This window comes from Lepisosteus platostomus, chromosome 12, assembly GCF_059453375.1.
Source record: "Lepisosteus platostomus isolate fLepPlt1 chromosome 12, fLepPlt1.hap1, whole genome shotgun sequence".
NCBI classification, from domain to species: Eukaryota; Metazoa; Chordata; class Actinopteri; order Semionotiformes; family Lepisosteidae; genus Lepisosteus; species Lepisosteus platostomus.
The window spans coordinates 38,850,360-38,868,548 of NC_142622.1; the positions used below are offsets into that span (position 1 = coordinate 38,850,360).

The 18,189-nt window shown below is 34.3% G+C and overlaps 1 protein-coding gene across 5 annotated transcripts in view; it reads right to left on the reverse strand.

Moving 5' to 3' along the window:
• The window catches only part of csmd3b (CUB and Sushi multiple domains 3b), a 561,056-nt gene that overhangs the window by 188,401 nt on the left and 354,466 nt on the right, over positions 1-18,189 (reverse strand). For all 5 annotated transcript variants that reach the window (XM_088601884.1, XM_088601883.1, XM_088601882.1 and 2 more), the window contains exons 13-18: positions 12,892-13,074; positions 11,171-11,497; positions 8,000-8,194; positions 6,631-6,769; positions 5,961-6,148; positions 4,988-5,176 (exon numbers count right to left, since the gene is read on the reverse strand). In XM_088601884.1, the coding sequence (XP_088458010.1) occupies positions 4,988-5,176; positions 5,961-6,148; positions 6,631-6,769; positions 8,000-8,194; positions 11,171-11,497; positions 12,892-13,074 (1,221 nt within the window). The remainder of the gene's footprint in view (positions 1-4,987; positions 5,177-5,960; positions 6,149-6,630; positions 6,770-7,999; positions 8,195-11,170; positions 11,498-12,891; positions 13,075-18,189) is intronic.

The following is an 18,189-nucleotide window of genomic DNA, read 5'->3' on the forward strand; positions in this document are numbered from 1 at the left end:
TCTTCTAATTTTTATGTTTAGGAATTTTGTTGAGAACCTGTAGAAAAAGCTCCTGCATTACACAATTTCCAGGTAGTCATGATATTCTAGGCACTGCCAGAGTGGCCCATGCTTGCTTAATGGACACCATAAGTGATGCAGAGAAGCAGATGCTTCAGCTCCCTATATCTCATAGTTGGCCCCAGAACATGGTTTGAAACTAAAGGTAATCTGAATCCCACGACATGCATTCTCAAAATCACAACCAAGATTCTATAATATTAACAGATGAGAGTAAAAAAAAGTCAATTTCCCTTATTAAATGCTGCTATAAACAGTAGATATATTAATTTTATAAACTGCAAATTAAAGGGGTTTATGTTGCTGTAAAAGCCTTCTCTGTATATGTGTGAGCAAAGTTCTAAACTTACAATTACAAATTATGCTCATAAAATAATAATTTTAGCATTGATGAATGATCACAAATCTTTATTTGCTTTTTTAAAAAAGAGATCCCTGTAGGTTGTTATCAAAGATTCAGGGCAGAAAACAATGTAATCAATGGAAATAAAATAAGTTGACTGCCCACTGAATTCTCTCCAGAGGCAGCTTGTTCAAAGTTCCTGTGCAAGAAACATTCCACTTACAATATAAACACCAAATTGAGTCCTCAGACTTCATAGTTGAATCCCTGTAACTTCATTACAAGTCACTAAAATTGAGTAAAACTTTCCTTTTTTTCTAATTTATGCCTTCCAAATGTACTGGGGGCATTAATAACACAACGCAACACAACGTTTGTTTTACAGTCACATATATTACTTTCATGGTAATTTGTATTTGTGATCACAATATTAATATGAATTATAGATACAGTACACATTTTATTTTGGGTATTTGTATCCATACACTTCACCATATTAGATGAAAAACATGCTTTATCTTCAACCAATAATTTCAAGAGACACATGCACACTAAGAAAATTTTAGTTGTGTCGTCCCTATGAGGCACTTACTACATAAAGCCGGCAGCCCATTGAGATTAGCAAGTTATTTTTGGAAGCTTTTGAAATGCTTTATGAAAGCCATTTGAAGATCTTGCCTATTCTTGGGGTGTTATGACTCCAATGTTTCTTTAACATGTACAGTAATAACATCTATGTTTGATTTGGATATGAACCTATGGACTTCAGGGTCTAGACCAGTTCCAAAAGCTTTTCCAATTTTGTTCTCCTAAAAATGTAACATAAAAGGATAATATATTTCTGGAAAAGCAACTTAATTCTGCTACAGCCATCATTAGTTACATCAGCACTAAGGACATGCAAGCCAGTTCCAGAGGCAGCTATGCATGGCCAGGCCACAACATCTTTGAAGCCATGCTTCACAGTTCAGGTGGTATTCTTTGGAGCATCCACAGTGTCTTTCTTTCTCCCCAATTTAAGCTTCCCATCAGTTTGACAAATGTTTATTTTGGCTGTATCTGTCTCTAAATTGTTGTTTTAAAATGCCCCTGTCTCATCTGTGTAATCCTGAGTAAAATCGAGCTAAATTCTAAAACATAGTGAAATCAATGCTTGCCCATGCATGGCCATCTCTGGAACTAGCCCACATATCTACCAGCTAAAAAGTTCATTATATGGCACTTCCTGCAATTTTGTAAATTGAAGGTTTGTAAATCAAGGTTACGAGGAGTCTCTTTATAGCTACAATATACTAGTTGACTTCCGAAAAGACTGACATATTTCTATCATAAGTAATGTAAGGATTTAAATTCTTAAAATAAATCCAGGGAAAAATTTTATTTTTTAATAAATTTTACTATTATCCCTTAGGCTACACATCTGATTCAATCTCTCATCTCATTATACAGCTGATACCTTTTTACTGATGCCAGACAGCATTTTTATTGACAAAATGTTTTATTGATAAAAGAAAAAAAAACAGAATGAGGTTATTTAACTTGACATATGATTACTGTAACCCTAGCAATACGTATTGTTTTCAATTTTCCTACTCACAGAGGACTAAGATGTATTTAGATCTAAATATCACATCATTTTTTAAATTACATTTTAAAGTATAAGATCTAGGGTGTCATGGTGTCATCGATATAAGATCTAAATTTAGCAGATAACAGATAACAGAGTTTGTAACACAAAGACAAACTTTAAAATGGGTGAATTTCAAATATTCAGTTCAGTAGCATGGTGGCACTTCAGGGAAATAGCTTGGATTATCAGAAGCAGAAGACAGATGAATAATCTACACACTTGAAGCTTTCCGACTCTTTTTAATGAGACAGTTTGGAAAGAAAACGCAAAGCCCTCAATAGTTTCAAATGGCTTATTAACATTCTTTGAGAAAGGACTTAAAAGCAGCCTGTGAAGCTGTACAACTTAGTAAGATCTATAATCTTTAAACAATATCTGTTAGAGTTAACATTTTGACTTCCACTTCATTTTCTAGCTCTCTATGGTGGAATTATTTAGACAGATCCCTCAATGGAATTTATATTGTTACAGACCTGTACCATGAGTTGAATTCCTAAATCTTGACCAAAAAACATTTAGAAAAATTATGACATAAGGGTTACTTTAATCTTGCACAGTTCTGAGGTACTGGTTTTGCTAATCCTTGAATATGTTTCTTGCCTTTTTCATCTTTTTGAGTTGCCATGTGATGTGGGCAAAGTAGGAGCATCTAATCTAGTTAGGTGGTTGCTCTGACCTTGATACAGATCATAATGATTGTGATGCATTATATACTGTATTTTCTCTCTTCATTTTATAGTACACAAAAGTAGTGCAGATGTAAACAACATACAAATTGTTTAAGTGGGCTAGGACTGATTGTATCATTGAGGAAGTAAGAAGAGCTAGGAAACGTGGAGAAACTGAGGTGGGGTAGAGTGGAGTGGGAATTTTATCATTTAAAATAGTGCCTTGTGGGTGCTCTAAAATGGGTATAACTGAAGGATGGAAGGATTTCTTGTTGAGGAAATTAAAAAGTTTAAAAGACTTTAAAGAAAACTACATATACGTTTCTGGGTGACCCAAAAGGTTTACCTTACTACTTATTTTCCATATACTTCTAAAACTTATATGTTACTTACCAATTAAATCGGTACACCAATTAAGGCGTGCCCAGTGTTGCTAACAATAAGCCTCACGGGCACAACTTTTACAGGGTACCTCAAATAGCTATTCCTATTTAAATGTGTGGACCTGTACCTTAATTTAATCCAGTTTTCCAGATCTTTCCTAATTTTGTCTGCTGTGTTACTTGATTCCATTTGCTTATGCTGGCATGCTGGAGGTGCACAGCAAAATAATGCCAGCATAGATGGGATTACTGCTGACCTGAAGTTAACACACCCACCCATATGACAATAAATATGTTATTTATTGCACAGTGGCTACACACAGGACAAACAATCAGCCTACAGTACATAGAGTATAAATGGATGATCAAAGTTGGGAGCAAAAAGTACCAGAGTAGTAACTAGCAGTAATTTTCAAACACTAGTTTGCAGTCTGCATCCAAGTGAAATGGTTTCTTTGGACTTATGAAGTTTGTGAGTGGGGCAGCAATCTAGTCAAAGTTACTACAAAATGACCTGTAATAGTCAGCCATTCCTAAAAATCTGTGCAGTTCATGCCACAAAGGAAACTCAGGAAAATTTGACTTCTACTTTGACCATTAGAGGAAGTACTTTGCCTTGATCAACCACTTAACCTAGATAAGTCACTGAAGCACGCACAAAGTTACTCTTGGACATAATTGTTAAATCAGCAGCTGACAAATGGCCAAATAGTTCATAAATATGCTTTAAATGGTCTAGCCAAGTGGAACTAAACACCACAACATCATTAAGATAAGCCTCACAAGTTTTCAATTTGTCTTTGTAGGACAAAGTGCATCAAACATTGAAATGTTCCAGGAGCACTTCTCATGTTAAAAGGGCATTACTACAGTAAATATTCAAACAAACTGTGAGGTGTGATAAAGGCAGAAATTTCTTAAGCATGCCCTGCTCAGTTAACAGAACTTGCAATACCCTTTCAGATCAAATTTGCTGACCTGTTTAGCAGAACCAATACAATTCACACAATCATTGACTCTCAGTATGGGATATGGGTCAGGCATGGACAGAGCATTAAACTTTTTATTGTCTGTGCAGAAACTAAATGAGCCATAAGATGTAGGAAATAAGATGCAAGAAGAGCTCCAAGGACTAAACCTGGGCTGTGTGATACCATAAGTAAACATATACTCGCTATGGATACAGGATATAGCAACACTTTTCCCCCAGCCAAAACATTCCCCAGGATGAATGAGACTCCCTTTATAGACAAGCTACTGTAGGTCTCACTCAACCACTACAAAAATAGGACCTGACTTCAATTCAGATTTGAGTTTCACAGTATGCGAGACGTACAGTAACTATGCCCATCTCGATTCCCTGAATAAGAACACTGGATCCAACAGAAGTGTAAGGTGACAGGGGCAAAACTCCCTCTAAAATAAACAACTGAGCAGTGTCAGCGTCTAAAATGTTGTTACTGGCAGTAGTCTCTCTAGAAATAGAAGGAACTGAGGAGGTTTCATCAAAAGGAAGCAGTTTCCTGGGCAAACCCTTCTGTTGAGAAGACACATTAGTGAGCTTGTCAGTAAAGATGTTTTATGCATCAGCACAAATTAATTTGCAAGTATAGTCGCCTGTTCAAGAGTAAGCACTACATGTTCAGGGAGCAAGCCATATGAGAACAATATTATAGAACATTCTTTAGCCAATTGTATTCATAAGTCTGTTTTGCTTCCAAACATGTGACACACAGTGGCCCTCAAACAGAAGGGAATATATCTATATAAACACATCTATCCACATTCAAAATTACTGACCTCTAATAGATTATATTAAGAAAAAGGCAGTGTTTATGCAATAATAAGGTCATTCTCCATCTGCTGTTAACAAGAAAAGGTTTGACACTATTTTAATACACACCATCACAAGTAGGTAAAGGATGACTCCACCAGTGATTTTTTTCACACACAAGAGGTTCCTCATGGTTGAGTCTGTAACCTGGATCACAACCAAAGGAAACAGTAGATCCTATGGAGAAGTCTTGTCCATATCGAAGTCCATTGACTGGGATTCCCGGATCCAAGCATGAGTATGTATCAACTGTCACACCTATTCAGAGAAAGAGTAGTTCATGGTGAAAAACAGTAATGATTAATTTTGAATTGTATGAACAATAAATATTCTATGAAAGCACAGCCCTCTCAGGGCCAGATTCCCCAGAAGCTTCTGGGGAATGAACTGCAGCTCTTAGTCACCAGACTGGATGCTGGAGACTTTCCTGTTTAAAAAGCAGAGGCTTTCTGTAACAGTCAGTGGATTCATCTGATGTCTGGAGGACAGATAAATTCAGCCCATTTGCTTGGAATTCCCATACTGTGAATAAAGAGCACTGGTGTATTTAACAACTGTGTGTAAATGTGTTTCTGTTGTCCTGAGCCTACCTACTGTACTTAAAGATCCCATTACAGCATGCCCAAGAGTCTGTCACAATGCATAAACACCTAAGCTATTTTATCCAAATACACATTTAAATATGAATATACATTTGGTCATATATATCATTTAACAATGTGCGTTCTTAAAAGAAAAGACACATAATTTTTGCATATGATAACAGAAACATAAACAGTAAATGGTATACAACATATACAGTGTACAAAAGCAAGACATGCCAGTACCACTTACTATAAATTGATTAATGAACAGTATATTTGCTTGTGACACAGTGAATTCATATATTGTATACACCTTAATAATCCCCTGAAATCAAATCTTTGTCACCAATACGGAATGCAGTTAACAGCATTTACTTCATAAAGAATCAAGAAGATTGAAATTCCAATAGTTTGAAAAACCATATAAATCATTTTGTTACATACCAAAAATTACTTACTTTCATAGTAGATTTTGAACCCACTATTAGAACGACTGTTATCAGTGGTAAAGAGAAGATAGAGATGATGGCTACTGCTAAACAAAAACTGGGGGACTTGGGTTCCATTGTAAGAGCCAATAAGAGGTGAAAGGAGATTAGGTCCATCGTGAATTTCTAAAAAGTCATAATTGAGCTCAGTCTGAAATCTGAGTGGAGATAAAAAACAATGAAAGTTGATGGAATAAATCTGTTAAAAGCTAGGCAAAATGTGAGAAAGCAGATTAAAATAAAGATAGGTTCATACAAAACACATAAAATAGATGTAGAAAATGTACATATTATCTTCTTATTACAAAACCAACGTGAAATGTCTCTAATGCACAAAGTGTATTTTTGAAGCACATCTTCCAATAGATAGTAATCTGTTGATTGCTACAAGAAACGTGAAGCTTGTTTTCACCATTAAAAAAAACAATGTAGTAAACTGATGTTTTTAGAAGGTGTTAATGTGAATATAAAATGTTATTTATGTTTAATTTAATTTCAATTGTTAAGAGCTACCCAAAACAATGCTTATTATTCATAATAAATGATGCAAAGTAATGTTTAGCATAGTCTGTAGTAGCAGTAGTCATTCTATATAAGAGCAATATCAAATCACATGTATTAAGTAGTGAAAAACTGAGACCTGTCAAACATGATTTTGATGGAATGTCCACTTTCAGCTTCAATCACCCACTCGCAGTTCAAAGAGTCTTTGTAATATCCAGGCCAGCCTGGTGAAAGGATTACGCCACTGGGGGCAGAGATGTGACCACCACAGGGTGCTGCAAAAGGAAGAAAACCACACTTAGGGACATTCTTTTTACATAAGAACAATCCCCTAGTAGAACTGCTAGTAAACCATATAGGGAAAACATGTGCTTTTTTGTATTGATTGTCATATAAGGCACATCCAAAATTGCAGAGCGAGCACCAGCCTTTACTGTACATAAATGACAGATCTTTTCTTTGAATAGGGCTTTTAAAGGAATCCATTATCATTCCCCTGTGGAAAAGCAGTAGCAGATTACATCCCTCCTGCAAACTTGTTTATGTTTTCCAGAGAGTCTGAATGTATGAGGCTTGTGTTTTTACACAGGCTTTGGGTCTTTTCAGAGACAAATTTAAAATCATATTGGCAGAGTAATGAAACATAACCACAAATGTAATATTTGTCACTTTCAGTGGAAGAATATACTTAAATACATTATGCCACACTGATTTAAACAAGTCAGGCTTCAGCACCTAAATATATGTAGTAATGTCTTGTAGAGTGCTAACATTTAAGGATTTGATAATAGTGAGCTCTTTTTAAAACAATTTTTACAAAACTCCCAATCACATAAATCACCTATATGTCATTCACATTGTCAGAGAATTGCAAATGTGCTTATCCTACCCACGGTCATAAATGTTCATGGGTGTTCATTTCATTTTAAGTGTCAATTATTAAGCATGTACTAACCATATATTTTCCCGTAGATAGTATCAAACAAATAATAATCTTATTCTTTTCCTATTAGGCATCAAACTTTAAACATGATTTCCCAAACCATTTAAAAAAAGGCAAAAACATATTTTTGAGCTATACGTATTTGGCCACATATCTCTCATTTATTTTTTACATTTACTGTAGGAATTTGTTTAATGCTGAACTAACAAAATGTAATAAAGTGGCTATCCAGCATTTGTTAAGCACTAGTAAAAAATAAATACCAAAGACAGGCCTTAATAATACAGCCTTAAAATGAGGAGTCATCACATTCATTTTATAAGTTCTTTGTATTTCATCCACTATGTGAAAAAGAGTATTAATAATGACATAAAATCAGATAACTGTGATTAAAAATAAGCAGACATGACTGACACTCTGGTAAATCTAAAGAGACTAAAAGCCTGCAGTCTGTTAAATCAAACCTATTTAAACTCCTCAAGTTCATAAACTGGTATATGTCTGTGTTGCTTAAGATCATCATTTTCATGAAATTGTCATTTCAGGAATGAAAGATAATTACCTTCACATTTTGGAATGGGTCCACTCCACATTACCTTTCCATTATCTAATTCACAAGTGATCGTTTCTGTTCCTTGGGTTTTGATAAATCCTTCTTCACAAATAACAGAAATTGAGCTACCTAACTGAAAATTGTCACCAAAGCGACGGGCATTTATAGGAATTCCTGGATCTGGACATTCATTGTGACCAAAAGCTAGGAACAAAAGAATAGAAACAGCAATTAAAATGGCACAAAAGAATTAAAAAAAATATATATTCACAAGTAATCTAGTGACTTATTAAATTAATATATAATCATTAAACTCATTTGTAATCTTTTGAAAGAAAGACACTGTCTATTACAAGACAGAAAGTTTACTTTTATACATGGCAAAATGGCATATTAAATAAGCAGAAGAATTTTGCCACTCAATTCATACATAAAATGCAAAAGGACTCAAGCATGGCCTGATCTGAGAACAAATTTGAAAATTATAATTTTTTATAGTGATTTTCTTTTCCATATTGTATATATATAGAAATAACTTCTCATAGGCTGCCAGATTTTTTAATGTTACACACTTTTAAATGTATTTTAGATTTTGTGCAGGGGATGAAAACAGCCTTTAGTCAGTAACAATAACAGTACACTGTGTAAAGCTTCAAAATGAAAACAAGCAGTGATATGGTAATAGATTGCAGTAAAATTGATACAATGTTGCCTACAGACATGTGTAAGACACATGTGGATTCCCAGCATGTGGATTGATGTCAACACTATCATGTTGGTACCACAAAATACTGTTTTGAGTGTTTTTGTCATCATAATACAGAAGCAATCTGTCCAATCCATGGAACATGGAAGAGCAACAACATACTTTATATATTTTATTTAAGGTATAATAAACCAACTTCATGTGCACTTTATTAAGGCTCCAATACAAAACTGAATGTCACCGAAATTACAATTAATTCAAAGCATATACAGCAAATCAAGCATGGTGGGTGGTGATGGGCCAAAAGATATGTATAATCATAGCAATGCTTCCGTCAGTGTATGACCAACCTGTTACGTTGTGCACTGAACGCTTGTAGAAGCTACGGTGAACTTGGCTGGCACTTTCGTTTTAATGATTGTATCCGGCGCTGCAGAATTTGTACAGGTTTTGACTGGGGCTGCATGAGGACCAGTTTTGTGGGATTTAGAGATCAAAGCAATGATGGCTCCATTATGAATAGTTACACGTGCAATCACTTCCACTGCTTAAAGCTGTAAGTCAGCACGTAGCGATATACTGTAAGTACTGTAACGGACACGGCTGACATTACAGGTTGTGCGAGCCGGTTGTGAATAGCAGGTACCTCAGCCGCCGTGTTCCTTTGCAGCCTAAGCATACTGAAGTACAGTAGCTACCTACTTGATATAGGTATAACTATTATACGACAAGTGTGCTATCGCGGTAGCACATAAAGTACACAAGAATTACTAAGTCATAATTACGAGATCATTTTCTCTGAATTATGAGATACTTTTCTCGTAATTAAGAGATGAGGGTGAGGATTTTGTTTTTCCTTGGTGGCAGCAATGTGCTTCCGTACTGTTATATGATTAAGATGAGTATCTTTAGTAAACATGAATTAAATAATTATACTGAATTTTTGTACTTCAGTCTGTTTAAATAAATTTCTAATATGTAATATTATATATTATGCAGATTCTAGATGGTTGCATCTGTACAGCAAAAAACTATTGCTGTGTAGTTTAAAAGATATGTATACAGGATGTACACATTTCTATGGAGTTGCAGACAAGAATTTAATTTAGGTTAATATGAGAAACATATTTACTTTAATCTTATTATTATATAACTTTATTAATATATACTATATATATTATAATATAGCATAGTACAGAGTTCTCAATACCATGTTTTTTTCAGGCAGGATTGAAGCTCATACAGATGTTGTTAAATGTTATTTTAGTAATGATACAACACAAGTTATGTAATAAGCACTATCATTTCAGTTTTATGCTTTACTATTAAACAGACATGATTAATATGCAATGAATATCTATCCCATCTTTCTGCATTGTAGATAATCAGTTCCACACTCTGTGGTGGAATGCTTAATACACTATACATGCATTATTGGGTTTTTATTGAAAGTTATAAAATAGTTACAAATGGTCCTTTGTGTCCCTTAACATTGGTGACTAGAGTTTTAAAAATGCCACGTTTGAGTTCCATATCCTTATTTTTATTAGATTTTCAATAGCAAATGATGTATTAAATTTTGATTTATATGAAGAAAACTATATTAATGGGGATAGAAGGCTCAATAAGTACATGCAATTTAAAGGTAAAAAAATAGAACTGTGACTATTTTTTACAAATTATTGAACTGCTAAAATGTTCAGGGGGTTTCTTTTTTCAGATTCCTAGTAACTCCTAGGAAATCAATCTCCTGCCAAAATCTAAATCAATTCTGTTTTATCATAGTGTCAAACTATTCTTTGTGTTTTTAAGGTATGTTACAAAAGAATCTAACAAATCAACAACTGAGCTTATTCTGGCAACACAATTTTTTATTTTATTTTTTTCTAATTGTTGATCTGTCCTTTATGAATTCTCTCTATCTAAAACCCTTATTTTCTCTTCCTCCAGAAGTACCAGCTATGAGCGTCAGATATGTATATGTGTAAAATAAGATATTTGTTGTCTGGAAAAAGTATAGTTAGCAGATGTGCATAAACAATATGCATAAAAAACATTTTCCATATATAATATGACATTTCTATAACCATTGTTCTTCTTACTGCTTCATCTAAGCCAGCACTGTGGGGAAGGTGAAGCCTATCCCAGCAAGCAATGGGCGCAAGGTGGGATCTACCCTGGAGGGTACCTGCAGGTCACAAACAGACACAAACGCAGACATGCACATACCACAGCCAATTTCCCCAGAAGCCAAAAAACCAACTGGCTTCTCCTCGGACTATGGGAGGAAACCAGAGCATAGGGTGAAAAGCCATGCAAACATGGGGTGTACATGCAAGACACAGACACAAACAACACCACAGGTCCAGAATTGAACCCAGGTCCACAAGAGAGAAAAGCAGCAATGCCAACAAATGCCGCTCCTTGAAATTTCAATATTTCTGATGGAGTTTTTCTGAGAAAAGTACACTTACTGCTATAGGTGATATTAAAGCCTCTGCCAGACATCGAGTGATCAGCTTGAAACTCTAAACGCAAGATATGGGTATTACTTGTGAGGTGGGAGGGGACCTCTGCTCCCGTAAATCTCCCCAAAACTGATGAGTCAGGTAGTTCTCCATCTTTCACAGTGAGAAAGTCATATGGTGCCTCCAAGTCAAAGTCATTAAAAGCAAGGTGAATTCTGCTCCCTGGTTCTGAGATGATAAGCCAAACACAATTCATGTTGTTCCCATAGCCCTCTGGGTAATCCGGAGAAAGGACAGTTCCCATGGGGGCAGTGAAATTAGATAAACAAGGAACTGCAAGACAAAGTGAACAAAGGGAAAAAAAATAAGTGTTCTTAACAACACAATCCTGACTTTAAGCTTCAGCACTGCTGTGGAAAAAAAAAAAGTTAAAATGATTCTAGGTGCCCTGCATTCCATAAGTGTTATGCAACGAACATATGTGGAAAATATTGTCGTTACATTAAATCACCCTTTTCCTTCAAAAACAACATACAGTATGCAACTTGAAAAACAGTACTACATCATTCAGTGTAATATGTAAACTTACTGGAATATCCACCAAAGAAGCAGTGTAACTAAAGATTGAAAAAGTTTATTGAAGGGGCATATATATATACCATATATTGGCATAACAAACAAGCATTATTGAAATTGAAATCCCATTGATATGACTAATCTTAATATAAAAAAGCATTGTTTAGTTTTATGACACTTATCAATGAATGCAGCTGGGATCTGAACCTTCAAATTGCCAGATATACTGTTGGTCCAGAAGTCTTACCACTATTCCACAGTACTGTCTCTAGAATAATCTTTGTTGTGTTGACTATGAGGAAGGAATGGTATCTTGGCTGTCTCCTTTGGAACACTCTGGAGAAGTAACAAAACTTTCAAAACAAGTTTCTTATATTTGCTTATTTATTATTTTTGGAATTCTTTTGCCAATTCATTCATTTCAAAGCACATTACCTTAAGATTCGACATGCTCTTATGCTGAGCCGTTGCTCACCCAAGAGGCTGACATTGATGCATGATAGAATATACTGTATCTATACCCAATGGCATTGTTAAAATTTTTCACATGGCCAATTGGTCAATCGGGTGTGTCTTTCTCTTCGCTTTAGTCCCCTCCGCCTTCTGCATCATGTTTCTTCACATGAAATGCTATAACACATGCCTCATGTAAAAGATGTGGTTATATATTGAAAGTATATATACAGTATATACTGTATATACACTTTGAAATATCATCTTTGTTTTCCCCATGTCACGCAATATTTTGGGAGCTTGCGAGAGTTCGTGAATCAGCTATAAGTTTCCATCTTCAGCGAGGGTGTTAATCACAAATAAATAAATATAATATTAATAATATTTTGTTAACGGAATTATACTCTCCAGCAGATTACATATGACGGGTGTAAGAATGTTATAACAGATTATACATTAAGTCAAAAAACATAGTCATAACTTAAAAGCATCTCACAATATGAGTGCCATAAAAGCTTCATGGTTCTCCTTAGCCAGTCTCTAAAATTAAATTCAGTCTGCATTTAGAGATTCATTTACTCTGGCTATTATTAAGGTTACTTATTTAGGGCTTCTGGCTGATTACCTTTCTAATGTATAAGTTGCTTATTCCAGAAACTCTTTATCAATCATTTTACAAGAAAACCACTCATACTCACATATGCAGATAGGTATATTTGCAGACCACTGGTTATTGTTTTGACAGGTAATGGTTCTTTCCCCAATGAGTTCAAACCCAAACTGACATTCAAATCGCAGCACATCGCCATTTGAAAATCCACTGCCTTCTCGTATGCCATACAAAGGTGTACCTGGATCACCGCAGCTTTCTTTATCAATTTCTGGAAGAAGGAAAAAAATCCTCAAACAGTAAATCTTGTCATCGAAACTGAGCCAATGTTTACAAACAGACTGACAATTAATATTAATAAAGTATGACAACAAAACCATGATTTTAATCCAACTTAAAGAACAAAGCAAGTGAAGGCAGCAAAAAAAAATCAGTACCCCTAATTTCCCAAAATGGGGCTCCATGATAAAGATTCTAGCTAAAATGGTAAATAGTTCTGATTGATAAAACAAAAATTACATCCAAATCACATTTAGAAGGAATGTACTTTTTTATCATATCAAGAAAATAACAAAATAAATATTTGACTTATACATCACCTTTTAAGTAATCATTACCAATAGTTTTGCAAAATGTGAAAGGCATTTAAAATACAATAAAATGAAAGCAAATCCCAAAACAAAAAAAGTTCATACAAAAGAGCTAAAAGAACTGAAACCTATGTTGTCGCGAGCACAGAAAAGTATGATGGGACCTGATCATGACGAGCTCCTCAGATCAAATAGCTGTTAGTCTCCAAGCAAGCTAGATGGATTAAATGCTGTTGTTTGTAACATGTTGAATAACTTTAAATCGGCAATTCTTTTTCTTCTTATTATTATTATAAGACCTTCTTATTTACTTTTGTGACCTGACTCTTCCCATTTTAACAAGGGCTCAAAGTCCCATAAAAGCAAAACAATCACAAAATAAAGTACACTGTGCTACTATACTGTATTTCAGAGTAGGCTTGCATGTGTTTTCTTAACATGAGCTTCATGTGTTCTATCATAATACTGATGAACATGTCCAGAGTGTTCAATTTGCATTTAATGTGACCATTAGACATGGTTTCAATTGTCATTCAGGTGTAGTATGGCATCTTTGAGCCACAATTTTTGTGTTTTTTCTGTGCAAGAGGCTTTCTCATCATGAATGCCACAATAATGGAAACTGCAGTGTAAAGGTGTTAAGTCAGGTTTAACATTTTTTTGATAACCATCCCTCAACACGTTGTGGCCAAAGACCACTTGCCTACACTCTTTGGAAAGCTCTCTGAACTCCATCATGATGATGCTTGCTACTAGTGAATGTCTTCTTTTTGCTCCCTCTTTTATAACTTCAGAGGAACCATACAGAGGCCTGCAGGTATGTATAGTTCTGAAGGCTTTGATTACACCTCCAATGAAAAGATTTCTGATTGTGATATATTTATTTTGGTTGTGTTTAATATACAGTATTTTATCTAAATGAATACTCAAAGGTGTGAACACCTTTTTTGTTTGTTTTTGTTGTTTTCTGGAATTCAGCTTATTATGAATTTGCATGGTACAGTGCTATTACAGTACGTACAATTACAGTATTACATTTTATACCTGTTTTAAGCGATCTGTAAATCTTTTCTATGATTTACATACTATCTTTTTGTTTCTATTTCATGGGGAGGGGGGGAGATACAGTCTTAAATACAGTACAGCATATAACCACTATGACACAGATTTCAGAAATTAAAGCTTTCATTTCAGAATATCCCCAGTGGGAAATAACAGCTACAACTACAGACACATGGTGGATATTTCCAAGACATCAGGAGATCAAGCCCTGACCCTGCCAAGCTCAAGGTCCTGGCTTGAAACCTGGTGTGTGCAAAACTGCCTCCTACAATCCAAGATAAGTCTGGAAACAAATGTGCTGATATTCTGTATTATAACATCTTCTATGTAGGTCTGGTACAGTATACACAGGACTGAAACTGAAATTTAGCTGATCACTTTAAAAACGAATTAAGGCATAATGTTAAGATCAGAACTAATTCTTGCTAATAATTTTGGTGCAATCTCAGCAACTGAACCACTGAATTCTCAAAATTAAAACACTGTTGTATGCTTGCCATAATTTGTGAAAAGTAGCACATTTAACCTACTACAGTATTTAAAAACAAAGAAAATATGTAAATATTATAAACTGCTGAACATATGCACATCACAGCTAAGTTCAAAGCAATGCAAATGTACTGTATTTTGATCATTCACCTTTTAAAATAATTAAAGTTTTACAGCCATGGAGCATCCTTTTCTTATTTTATTGCTTTTGTTTTGAAGGACAGGCAACACTTTCAATGATAATAATCACTAGTAAATGAGACCACAAGGCAAGTTACTATGAATTTCCTTCATTGTAGCAAAAATGGCTCTATTATAACTATGGTATTTTACATAATTATGATTACTCATGTTAAACATACAAATTCTGAGAGTACTGTATGTTTAGCTAATTTGGGATCTTCTGAAAACACAATGACTGCTAATTATAAGTTTAAGGTAGGTATTTAATCGTAAAATAAATGGCCAAAATACAAAACACTACAAATAAATAATATAATGTACCAAGTAGAATTAATAGTAACAATTTATGCCATACATTTAAATAAACTCTGGACCACAGATTAAATGAGTTTGACACCTCTGCTTTAACTCATTGTTTTTTTTCTGCTGCTGCATCTAGTTACTCCATTCATAAGTAGTGTTTGGATCATTGTTATATTAAAGGTTCTGGTTTCACATGTCAAATTTGAATGTTAATATAGTTATTAACGTATAACTTTTTGTAGGAATTGCACCGACTTTTTATTGAACAGTATAAAAATTAATTGTGCTGATTAACTTTAGTCATAAACATGGTTAATCCAGGGGACTACTGTGAAAGTCAAAAGCTAATAGCTTGTGTCAGCCCCATAGGAAACAATACAAGCTATATTCATGCTTTGCAAATGCTGTTTAGTGGGATTTTAATTCCTCTTATAAAGCCACAAGGGTTGTATTTCTGTTCATTGGACCCTGAGCCATACTGTAGATGCCACACATTGTCACAGTTCTTCAAACAAAAGTTGAATGTCATTCATGTCTGGTGAGTTGGGCATCTATGACCACACAGGGACAGGAACTGCTCCAAGAATTTGATCAATGTAGTATTGTTCAGTCAGCTTGCCATCAATCACTACAAAGACTTGTAGGCTACATACCTGGCAAGTCAGCCTGATGAGTAACTCCAATGTACTGGTGAGACAAAGGCATAGTTCTCTTTTTAAGAAGGAAATATTGTTTTTTTACCCTTTTTCCTTCGTGATTTTCACCAGGCTTGACATTCATCAGATTAAATCACATCAATAATACCTGTGCCTGCACAACTCACTAACTTAATGCACTAACTTAAGTCACTAGAAAGTATAAAGGTCAGTCAACAATAATGAATCAAAATGACACCAAAATCATACCAAAATATTACTGTACAAAAATATAGGTATTTTTTCTGATGCTCAGTTGATAGAATGTACTGTAGTATACTGTATATGTGTATATACATTATATTAATTGAAAAGCAAATGGATACTTGTTTATGCTCTGATTTGTAGGAGAACTGTTTCATATAAATTTCTCCAGTATGAAATAATTCATAATGGAAGAAATTCAAAGAAACTTCCACACTTGAATATGACACATATTTTCCTGAGAATCCTGATGTTTATTCAACTATAGCTTTCTTTATATTCAAATATTATTTGTACAGTGGAAACAGTGAAACATAATTCAGTAAACATGAAATGATCAGTCTAAAAGTAGATAATACCTGCATATAACTCTTTAGAAAAAAAATATCAAAAGAACAGATCAAACCAGTTCTGAGCGGCAGAGAAATGTCTGACAGAACGAAATACATATACTGTAGTGCTACTTAATCTATCTAAAATGAAGTACATTTCACTTCAAGGTTAGTACTTTCTATTTTCTAAGGAATTATCCACAGGCATTTTTTTAAATAACAAATACTCTAGCTTCCGTTTTCTTACACACACATGTAATGTAATTACTGAAGCATGTTGCTGGTGACAAGACAAGATTATATTTAAACTTTAATTAAGTGTGATAACCTTGATGAAAATATATATATACTGTATATAAACTTGAATCAACATACAAACAGTGCAATGATCTGTATTGATGTTCAGTGGGTTTAGGAATGCTATGATGTATTGTATTAATTTAAGGTATGGCATTGTTCATTATTTAAACACTATCACCTTTCCTGTTTTCTTGCACCTTCCCTGCACTGAAGAAAAAAGGTTAAACTATTGTTATTGTTTCTCATTTTATGAAATGCTGAATAAATGGCCTTTAATTCCCTAAACTATTACTAAAATAATCCACAATAATAAGTTTTATAAATATATTCTCACATGGAACAATGTTATATACTGCATACTAAACTGTTCACAAAAAAGATGTACACTTAGTTTCCAGCATTAACAATGTATACTATATATAGGTCATTATTGAATATCTAAGGGTTTATAACCCGGCTTGGCATACATATCTCTCAAAAACAGCAGAATATACAGATAATAACAAGCAAAATTGAGATGAAATCAAATCAGAATTACACTTACAATTAATTGCTAAAACTGATAATTTACAGTAAATCAGTGTATTATAACCAAATGACAGTAAACTGGTGATACTTGAGCCTTCAGGGTACCACTAGACATTATGATAAATTGAGCATCTTCAGAGTGTTGCATATTGCTTGAAACTGTCCTGTGGTCTCATGTTTTTTTAGTGTGTAGCACTATCACAGTGGTTAAGTACAAGCACAGAATGCTGCAGAAGCAGTATTTACAGTACATCATACAAAACTACTTCAATAAATAATAGTGTATCTGAACAACAGGCAGTAATATTTTGTTGATATAGTATAGCATTTTTTGTCTATAGCAGCTAATCTTGCCAGAAGAAACAAGACGAAAATGTCTTAAGGTTAACCAAAGGAAAAAGTAATACATAATAATTTTAATCACTTTTGTTCTAGGTTGCAATGAGTGTCATAGGGAAAATATTACCTGGTCACTCAATTATTTGTCACAGCAAACCAGAGCATAAGAATACTAATTATTCTGTTGACATTTCTCCGGAGTAATGGAATTACAGAACTCAAGACAAACACACTTGCACATTAATAAATCTACAGAACAATGCAGGATCTGAAAAAACAAGTATTAACTTTAGGATTAAATGAGTTTCACTAACTGAATTAAAGGGGACTTTATGAAGGCCGGAAAGTACAACACCAGAGT